The sequence below is a fragment of the Stylophora pistillata genome, chromosome 5 (genome assembly GCF_964205215.1).
Source record: "Stylophora pistillata chromosome 5, jaStyPist1.2, whole genome shotgun sequence".
In the NCBI taxonomy this organism is placed as follows: Eukaryota; Metazoa; Cnidaria; class Anthozoa; order Scleractinia; family Pocilloporidae; genus Stylophora; species Stylophora pistillata.
The window spans coordinates 19235716-19246709 of NC_142523.1; the positions used below are offsets into that span (position 1 = coordinate 19235716).

At 37.6% G+C, this 10994-nt stretch overlaps 2 protein-coding genes across 3 annotated transcripts in view; both read left to right on the forward strand.

The window, feature by feature from the left end:
* LOC111337986 (uncharacterized) overlaps positions 1-161 on the forward strand; it is a 4453-nt gene extending 4292 nt beyond the window's left edge. Inside the window, exon 4 of the mRNA XM_088762132.1 lies at positions 1-161. This exon is cut by the window's left edge and continues 2089 nt beyond it. The gene's annotated coding sequence lies outside the window, so the exon portion shown is untranslated.
* Positions 162-1685: 1524 nt separating this feature from the next.
* Positions 1686-8979, forward strand: LOC111339796 (uncharacterized). Of its 2 annotated transcripts, none has more exons than XM_088762124.1 (7): positions 1686-1870; positions 3153-3200; positions 3632-3667; positions 4307-4345; positions 4721-5027; positions 7924-8096; positions 8534-8979. In XM_088762124.1, the coding sequence occupies exons 5-7, from the start codon at positions 4970-4972 to the stop codon at positions 8639-8641; spliced, it is 339 nt and encodes a 112-aa protein (XP_088618250.1). In that variant the 5' UTR covers positions 1686-1870; positions 3153-3200; positions 3632-3667; positions 4307-4345; positions 4721-4969; the 3' UTR covers positions 8642-8979. The 2 variants fall into 2 exon arrangements, with proteins under 2 accessions (XP_088618250.1, XP_088618251.1); XM_088762125.1 differs by lacking the exon at positions 1686-1870 and adding an exon at positions 2040-2165.
* The last annotated feature ends 2015 nt before the right edge of the window (positions 8980-10994 follow it).

The window sequence follows — 10994 nt, forward strand, 5'->3', positions numbered from 1 at the left end:
TGGCAGCGCTCGGCCGTAGGGTATTTCATTTTGATTTGATTTCATTTATCTTTGGTTTCATTTTATTTATATTTTACATTTTTCTTTCGCTTGCTTTTATTTTAAAAAGAAAAATGAGAAATAAATCGAAATTAAAAAAAAAAAAAAAGAAAGATAACAAAATAATTCCTGTAAATTTGAATATTTTTAATGGCAGTTCTCGGCCACCATACACGTGTGACTTTTATTGCGCGAACGTGAACTAAAGTATTTCTGACCATGGAGCCATTTGGGTGAATTTAAAACACTCTTAAACAAAGTTGAATCCATAAAAATGCTCTTTATTCTTTACACTTAGCATAAGTACAAACTCTATCTAGTTTCTCCACCTGGTCCCTACAAATAACAGTCGAAAATAAATTGTAAAAAGATGTTCTGTCCCTTCATTATGAAAATTCCGGTCAGTGTAAAACGCAGACTGCAGACCGGGGGTAAAATGCAGACTGCAGACCGGGGGTAAAATGCAGACTGAGGGTAAAATGCAGACTGCAGACCAGGGGTACAATGCAGACTGAGGATAAAATAAAATATTAATAATAAAAAACAAGACTTAAGAGTGTTCCTACGCGTACCCGTAACTTATTTTTTAAAAAATCCCGAAAACTCAAACCAAAAAGCGTTTATTCGCCTTAGTCAAACATATTATCAACCTCGAGTTCTTGAACTCCCCATTTTATTGAACCAAGTTTCCTACAACCGCCCAATCTAGCTAATCGTAATTCTACGCATCTTACCTTTGTTTCCGTGTCGGCCATTTTGAATTGTGCTTGCGCGATTAGGTCTGGGACCGAGTAACTCTTTCAGCGTTCATATTCTTCATATGGCTTGTCTGAGGATGAGGGGGGAAGGGAAGGGAGGAGAGGAAAAGGAGAGTTTGACACAAACCTATATCGAGAGCCGTGTTCTTCGGCCGCTGAACGCTCCAAACGCTGATTGGCTAAGGCGACGATAGAAGAGAACCGGAAGTAAACTGGAAGTAAACTGTTTGTGACGACGTCATCTTGAAATCAGTGCCGTTAGTGTGAATAGTTGCCCTTCAATGTGTCTAACAATAAGCGAAAACAAGTTCGAAAAGCCTCTTCAGACTTCTCTAAAATATTTTCCAGGAATGACTTTGAAGTCGGGTCAACTCGAATGCATAAAAAAAAATAGTTTTGTGCCATTAAGATGTTCTCGGCGTCCTTCTTACGGATCACGGGAAGAGTTTGATTTACCAGATTCTACCAAAGTTGTTCTATTCCATCTGGAAAGATGTAAAGAAAGAAGCGAAGGACTTTAAGATAATTTTTATTAATTAATCCTCTCGATCTTATTCTACGCAAGCAAGGCGATAAGCTCGTAGAATATGGTATAAAAGCTGTGACGTTAGACTCGAGTAACAAAGGAACCTTCGCGAATGTAGAAATAATCTTTGGTAGTGCTGAGCTGTGGTTATCCGAAGAAAACAAACATGAACTTAAATTTGGTTCTTTGATGGATGTGTCGGTCTTGGTAGTTGATAAAGCACATAGACTTGGTGAGTCCGAATCGATTTGTGTTTACGTTCGTTTTTACAGTGATTAAACACTAGAGGACAGTTGACATATGACCCCACATCTCGATTATCAGGCAAACCGGAAGAGGTTTTGATTGGCTGAAAGGTTTTGTCACGCGTCACGAATTACAAGGGGACGGAATGGCTCTCGATATAGATTTGTGTCAGGCTCTCCTTCCTTTCCCCTCCCCCGCCTCCCCTTGGGAGAGCCTGATCCTCAGGCTATCATATGGCCTTGGAATTGTTCGGAAGACAAGGCAAGGCAAGTAAAATACGACAGCACAACAATATGGCAAGGTAAACTTGTAGGTTTCGAGCATAGTTTGTGAAACATTCAATCGTTGTACTCGACTTCAGTGTATCAAGAGGTTTGCGAATTGATATATATATTTGCTGAAAGGTGACAGTTGGCTATCCAAACACGAAAAATGTAATATTTTGGCGTTCTGAAATAATCGTTACTATGACCATTTTGGTAGAGATAGCCAAAACTCGACGTTTCTAGGGCCATGTGACTTGAGGACCACGTGACTTTACTGCGTGAAGCAGCCTTTGTGTGTTTCGTGAGTCCTGACGTGACATTATTTTACGGGTACGAACACTCTTTATTTCATCCTTATGATTTGTTTTTTATTATTAATATTTTATTTACCCTCCGTCTGCATTTTACCCCAAGTCTGCATTTTACCCCAAGTCTGCATTTTACCCCCGGTCTGCAGTCTGCGTTCTACACTGACCCATTAAAATTCCTTAATGGTGGACTGGAAACCTGAATCACGTGTTAAACGCAGAAACTCTGCCTGCTATTGGGTTAAAAACATAGGAATATCAAGACTGACAACAGTTGAAGAGAAAATTAAATAGAGCAACCAAACATTGCACTACATTGAAGATACATGGCACAGGAATCAGTACATACACAATATCTTGGGCCAAGAATACATGCATACATACATACATACATACATACATACATACATACATACATACAGACATACAGACAGACAGACAGACAGACAGACAGACAGACAGATGGACATACATACATACATACATACATTTATTGCAACTCCCAAGCTGGGTTTTTCAGTTACAAAGCTTACATTAAATTATTGTAATATTATTGTAACATTTATTTAGTAACATTATATATATATATATATATATAAGTAAATCTAAAGCTAATACAATATAAATACAAAAGGGCAGTACACGTTAAAAACACTAGTGAACTAATACAAAAATTACACAAGAATAGAAGATAGAAACGATTCATCTTTGCGATTCATCTTTGCGCAACATTTTTTAGAATGAAGATATTTATCACTCAACTTCCAATCATTGTCGTTTGTTTGACAGATGGTTTCCTTTTATTGAAACAGAAGTAAATATTTCAGAAATGGATACTTTACTTTAAACTAAAAACAAAACTGTAACTTCAACTTTAAGTGGAAAACTAACCGCCAAGTGCCAGAGGTTTTACCAAAAACAATGACCCCCAAAACTTAAGACCTTGAAAACAAAAACCCTTTATTTTCTTTCCTATGTATTATCTTGTGATGGATTCTTATTTACTTAGAGTATCCAACAACTTATCAGTGTGAAATAAAGAAAAGAAACAACACAGGTAATAGGCTGCTCAATTAAACACTTCAATATTCCCCCCTTCCCTGCACAATTTATGGTAATAATTTACAACATCAGTTTAAAGAATTTTGTTTTTAATCAACTAATTAACCTATAATACTTATTGTTCTGAAATCTTTTCAATCATTTTTTTGACATTGATTCAATTACATTATCATTGATTGAATAATTCTAATGCCTTATTACAGAATATCTTGTTAATGCAACATCCCTGTTGAATTATGAACAAGTTGACAACCACCAAAGATGTAATGTGGAAATATATTCAACACTTTGAAAACCTCTTCCGCCCAGGCACAAATCACCTGAATTAAAGCATATAATTAAATGTACCATGTAGTAAGCCACAATTATGTTTGATAATCCCATCGATATCATCACTGACAACATATTCCTATTGTTTTCTTACAGAATATGTATCTTTTGAGCAAAGAGCAAACAATAGAGGTAATGTGTTCATCATTTCAAGACTAATTGAGCATTTCCACCCATCTCTTCCCTTTGGCACCTTGGGGATGGTAAATTACAGTGTTACTTTGGAGAACTTTGTATTCAATCAACCAATTAGTCTGAATGAAACAAACAACACATAGAATAACTCATGATTAAAAACTTAATCATTCCCACCCACCCACCCCTCTTCTCCTCTCCGCTAACATACTGTAAGGCTAGTAATTTTCAATGCCAACTTGGAGAAGTTTGTATAGTCAATCAACCACTTGCCCTGTGAGTGACATTTTTCTTTCAATGCTTCAATCATCTCCTTGATGATGAATTCATATCCATTACATTGTCACTGATCAAATATTTTTAATACTTTCTTACAGAGGTTCTTCCAAATGCTGATTTGTGCATGCTCGTGCACAAACAAATTAAAAACAACAACATGAGTGTAACAATGCTCAAATTAATTCAACATTCTAAGATCCCCCTCAACCCTGCTGCAACTCCTTAAAAGAAAAGCTTAAATTCTCAAAATATGCAGCAAATTTTTTAAGTAATAATCAAATGCATTATGTAATATGCTACAAATATAGTTATCAATTACATCCTTACTGATTACATACCTCTTTAATTTTTGTACAGAACATCATCCAACATGTGCAACACCAGCAAACAACACAGGTTAATGTGCCCATTATTACAAGACTTTAACAAGATTCTCCTTTCTCCTTCTCTCGCACCCCCCCCCCCCCACCACCAACTTAAGGGTTGTCAAGCTAATAATGTTACTTTGGAGAATTCTGTATTCAATCAACCTTTTACTCTGCATTTTATATTTTTCCTCAATTTCCTCAGTCATCTCCTTGACAATGAATTCCTATCAATTACATTTATCACTGACTAAAAATTTCTAAAACTTCTTACAGAGTTTCTTGCAAATGGTGCTTTGTCCATAATGCACCTGCAGCAACAACTTCAATTAAAAACAATAACTAGATGCATAAAATTTTAACTACATACCACTGCTGACTACAAATCTTTGTAACTTTCTTACAGAATATATTGCAGATTGTGAAGTACTGGAGTTCAAAAGAGCAAATAATCCATCTATGATGAACATTGTGCCCCACCATAATCAGCCCAGGTTAATGCTCACTGAATAAATTCAACACCTTAAAAATCCCTCCCATCACTCTTGTGTGACTCAAAAGAAAAGCATAAATTCTCACAATACATTGCAAATTATCTTAATAATTGTTGACTGCATAATGTAATGTGCCTTAAATATAGTTGTCAATTGCTTTAATGCTGACTACATATTTTCATTCTAAAGAACCAGCAAACAGAAGAAGAAACAATAGAGGTAATGTACCCATCAATTTAACACCTACTTTCCCCCCACACCCTCGGGTAACATAGACCTAGTGTAGCGTCACCCTTGCGTTTCTTAGTTTCGTCACGTCACAAGTCATGCGCAGTAAGCATAGAGCGGACCTCGTGCTTTCAGGTTTCGACGGTGCTTCATTGCAAAACAATAGCACCCAAAGTTTTTATAGATTCATCGTTTATGTTTGGTTTTTCGTGCACGTTTCGCCCCAAGATCGGGATAAAGGTACGGGAAAGAGTTCCAAATAACCCCATACATTAATTATGCATTCATTTCATAAAGACTAAATACAAAGGTTTCTTTGCAACAGTCTATGCATACGTATGATGGACGATCCTCGCAGTAGATAGCGCTATTTGAGCAATAGCGAAATTCAGACCTGAAAAAAATCAGGCCTAGTCTATGCATAATTATTAAAAACTAGATCATTGGATAATGCAATTCAAGACTTTTATTGGCTTAGCCATTATGGTATATCAGCCAATATACCATAATCTACAAATATGGCAAGCGTACGTGTCAGCTTAAAATTAAAAGGAAGCTAAAAATTTGATAAAATTTAATTTAACGTTTTTAATAAAACACTTATTCCACTCGCGCTTGTTGGATATGAGATGATTATAGCCAACTCGGCGCTATGCGCCTCGTTGGCTATCTATCATCTCATATCCAACCCGCGCTTGTGGAATAATTGTTAATTAATGTATGGGGTTATATGGAACTCTTTCCGAGGTACGCCCATTATGTTACTTATTGTAATCGCTCTAACGTTTTTTATCATTTAATTCCTTTTATACTTTAATTAATCGGTTCAGTCGCCGACATTCAGTGATTTTACGATACACTTATTTCTTGTGTAATGTTTATCGTTCGGATCGGCTAGCGATTTCACTTATCGTGCCTTTAAATCGATTAAGTTTTAGTTAAGGTTACCGTGCACCTTCAGGAGTGTCTCGCGTGCAAGTGATGTAGTGCATCCGGTTTAAACTCTAGATATCTAAACCCCTATTTCAGATTAAAGCTTATAGGACTATCAGACTATACCAAAAAAGTTGAAAAAAAAAATGAATTGTCGAAATTTTCACGACTTCTAAATGCGAGCGCCCGAATCACCTTTTGAGCGTTACATGTTAAGGCGAATTTTTTTTTTGCTTATTTAATGTGTTCCTCCGTTTCCGGGGCCAAAGCGCTAAAAAAATATGTCTGCGATTTGCCATATTCAATTTCAGTGAAATGTTACAGAACATTTTTGAAATAGGATTTAAAAAATGTGGAGTGATCGTACAAACATCGCTCCTGAAAAAAAGTATCTAGAAATAAAAAATTCGGAGACAAATTTTTGTTGTTTATATGTAAAACTAGCTATTGTCAAAATTTTAGAGCAATCGAACAAATTCCCTTGGACTTGTAGCTCTTAAAAGGTGATTCGGGTGCTCGCATTTAGAAGTCGTGAAAAATTCGATAATTAATTTTTTTTCAAAATTTTTGGTATAGTCTGATAGCCAGTCCTATAAGCCTTAATTTGATATAGGGGTTTAGATATCTACAGTTTAAACCGGACGCGCTACATCGCTTGCACGCGAGACACCCCTAAAGGTGCACGGTAACCTTAAGTTCTAGCTTGGTTAGTGCATCCTCGTTTCAGTTTTTACGTAGCTGAAAACATGTTCCAGCCGAGCCCGCAATTGAACAGCAGAAAACGACGTCATGACGTCAAAGGCTCAACAAACTTATACTTTGCTTTGTCACAACTCTCTTTTTTCGCTGCACAGAGAATCACACATATTACTTTTTTGAGAACTGTTTCCTTGTCAGTCGTGAAATGTCAACTTTCTCTGACGATGAATTCTCCCTGAAATCATCTGAAGCTTCTGTGGATAGTTTTGCGCCGGCAAACGATGAATTTGTGCCATGAAAATAAAGATAAACACAGAACGGCACGGACTCCCCATGTGGCTTTTGTGGTTGCATCGCTTTATCGCCTTCAAATTGTATTTTTGCTTGTCGTAAGGGATTTTCCTTTTTTGCAAGAAATGATCGCGTGATATATAAATATTGTTTTTGGCCATGGCTGATTGTGTATCAAGGCGGATATTGGGAGTTAATGAAAGCCATTTCCAAGCCATCACTGTGTTTGCCCCGATGCATTTGGTCAGTGATCTCATTAACCCTTTCCTGCGTGTTTTTTACTATCGGTGCCTTGAGAGGTTTCAAGTGAACTCTGTTGTTCAGTTGCACTTTGGCCTCTTTTGTTTTTTCCGTCTTCATGATGACTGTTGTTGTGTTGCTTTTGTGAGGTTTAAAGCAGAGTTTGTTTCAACTCTTTCAGAGCCGTGACCTCATTGCGTTACAAAGTATTTTTTGGCTTAGATACAGTCTGCAAGTTGCGTTACGACAATTTTCCTAGTAGCTCTGACGGGCAATAAAAGGATGAACCGATGGCATTCAGTTTGATATGAAACGGAACTGGTTCTTTGTTTAGTCCATGAAAGGTGTAGCGGAGGGGCATTCGTCTCGCGGATAAAAATCTAAGTGACACTCTCCCGCAACCGTTCGACTATCGAGTGATCTTTTTAGCATAAGACGTTGTTTCTTTTCGCCTTCCTTTATTTAAATTTTCCGAAAAGTTTCATCTTAGCCAGGAAATGTTATAAGAGAAGTTAAATGAACTTAATATGAACATTTACTTCATTTTTAAGTTAAAAAATCTTGTTATATTACGTTCCAGTTAGGCTGAAAACGGCACGGAAAAATCGCCTTAAACGAATACAAGCAGGATTTTACTACAATCCTAATCAAATCCTGTTTTTTTTGTGGATAACTTTTAGTTGTTTGTATTTACTTATTGCGACTCGAATTTTTCTCTTCACAGAATGCAGTACTGTTTCCCGCATTAATTTCTGTGAGCTCACATCATTAAACGTTGTTTTATTTACAATGGTTGAGGGTGTGAAAAATTTAAAAGAAAAAATGTTAAAAGAGAGCGCTACACTGGTACAACATGGCTACTTTTATGTCCCAAATAACCTCAAACTGCAGTGCAAGGTAAGATACTTCTAGAATTAAACAACTGTCCTCGGAAAAAAGTTTGAAAAACCTCACAGTAAACAGAATTGAATAATTTGATTTACTCGTGGAGTTTACTATAATCCAGGGGTTTCAATAAAGGCTGGTTACCGGCGGTATGCCGCCGCCTGTAGGACCTCTCGGGGCCTTCGTCTGTTTGGATTTCATTCATGAAAATAAAAAGTGATTTTAGTGGTCACAGCCGCCTATTAAACCTTCAGTGGCCGCTTATAACTAATGTTATTGAAACCCCTGTAATCTGAACTTGTTTTAAACTTTCTCCTTGAGAGCACATTACATGCACAATTTAAAATAAGGTTTGGTGAATTGAAACGTTCCAGCACTGTCGAAAAAAAATTGATAAGTGTATAATGCGCATATATCATATTGTTTATACTCATTTTAATTTTTTTTAGGTCGTTATTTACAAAAAGCCTTGGAAACCTTTTTTGTTGGACACTGGTCTATCTCAAGGTAAATGCCGCGGACTTCGAGACATTCGTCCGCCAATAGAGAAAATTTGATTTTCTTGAATAAAGAAGTTCATTCTCAGCACAAGGCTACACATGGCTTGTGGAAAACCTCTCCAGAGAGGGGGACGTGGTTATCGACGCAGAAACCCCCAATGACTACGCAATGGTGGCTGCGTTGAGGAAAGGGCGAAGCGCGGTTAGGATGGACAGTACCGCTTTGCCGTCCGAACAGACAGTAATAGAGACTAAAATTTATAGTCTTGTATCTTCATAGTTTATATCTCAATGACAATAAACTAGTTAAAGTAAAAAATTCAAAACCAAAAATATTTTTGGAGAAAAGGAATGTTGATTTTATTTCACCCAATACGCCTCACGCAATTCAACAATGGCCGTTTTCACACTAGAGACGGATAATCCGTCTGCTCCATTTTCCGTCCTGGTCTGAATTCGAGACAGATCAACTGTTGAATATCTTCCGTCTTGAATTCACATAAGACGGATAGAACACGGGTATTTTCTTAGGCGCGGTTACAATTCCACAATACGGCAGCTTGTTTATCCTTCTCCATTCCTTTTTTAACCACTTGTACTTTGCTCTAAGTTGTACCACAGTAAACTGGTAGTTCTCGTCTTTCTCTTTACCTTCTTTCGCCAATACATCATCAAACTCCTCCAGTATCTTAATAAAAATACGTTCGTTTGCAGTCTTCTTCAGGGCTAAAGTTTCTAGAATAAATGCCCAGGGTTTGTCTCTCTCTTACAAAGAAGACAAAACGGCGGCAAAAAGGAAGACTTCATTCTCCTTCCACGTGTTCTTTTTTAGTTTCTTTCCTGCTTTCCTTTTCGCCACTTTAGACGCCATGTTTTCCTTCCCAGAACTCAGTGCGTTCTTTCTAGTTCCAGGCTTTTCAGGGCAAAATGAGATGACTTTATCCGTCCTAATGTGAATTCAAGACGAATTGTCCGTCTTTGACGGATAATTCGTCTTCAAAATCCGTCTATATAGACGGATAATCGGACGGATAAAATTAGACGGATTATCTGTCCAAAATAAACACCGTCCCGTTTTCACACCAAGACGGATGATCCGTCTGAGACGGATTATCCGTCTCTAGTGTGAAAACGGCCAATGGTGCTGTATTTTGTTGAGTTGATAAGAAACGTCATTTAATATAAGTCTGGTTTGTAAGTAGAATTACCTACTCATTTAAGTTATGGGTCCCGTTGGAAGCCTTTAGATTCCAACCGTGAGGTTCAATTCACTTGTTTTATTTAAAAGCATGCAAAAAGCGTCAGGATGAACAGTATTTAACAATTGGTTCGTGCTTTAGCGTGCACCATCGAGTTATGGAGCACGCGGGAAGTTTGGAGAGCACGAAAGAAGCGTAAGAGTTGCCCGAGGGGATAGCCGAGGGCAACTCTAGCTTCTTGAGTGCTCTCCAAACTTCCCACGTGCTCCATAACTCGATAGTGCACAGCTGAAAGCATGAACCAATTGTTTTAGAACATAGCCGGTGGAATTGTGCATCAAATCCGACGCGAAAAACGGACAACAATATCAGTTGAAGCGAATCGTGACGGCGCTGATGCCGAGTCTCCCTTTCCTTTGTTTTTCTCTTTTTCTGCCTCATTTAAGAACTTTAGGCCATGGGAAAAGGTCGAAACATTGTCTTCGTTTTCGGACTAGCAGGCCGAGTTTCTGTTTGTATCCATTATTGTCGCGAAATGTATTATTTTTCCCCGCACTAGCAATGGCCGCTCGCGCGAAAAAAAAATTTCTGGCGAAGTCGGATTTGCTGACGTTATCAGCGTGCACTATCGGGATTTTGAGCACGCTTACGTATAATGAATTTGATTGCGCGACTCTGCTAGCTATGTTCTAATGTTGATTTAATCTCGTATATAAAAAAAAAACATTCCAACCTGGAGTTGAAAATGACGGTATAGATTAGGACTCTTGAAATTTCCTATCTAAAACTACCGTAGAATTTCTACAACGCTAAACGTAACATCGTGCAGAATTTCTGCAACACTTGACGTTACATCGTGCAGAATTTCTGCAGCACTTGACGTTACATAGTGCAGAATTTCTGCAGCACTTAACTGCGCTACATCGTGCAGAATTCCTGCAGCACTTGACGTTACATCGTGTAGAATTTCAGTAGCGCTTGACCTTACATCTCGCAGAATTTCTGCAGCTCTTGATGTTATCCAATGCAGAATTTTAAATAAATCAGGTTACCAGATTTTTTTAAATATTGTGTTAAAACTATAGTCTTTATTGTTCACGTATTAAACGTCCAGAGAATTTTGGGCATTTTGACCACCTTTAACAAACCATGCAGTGAAAAATGGAATATTTAAGTGTTTGGGTAAAATTTTTTCACATTTAACTGTCCGT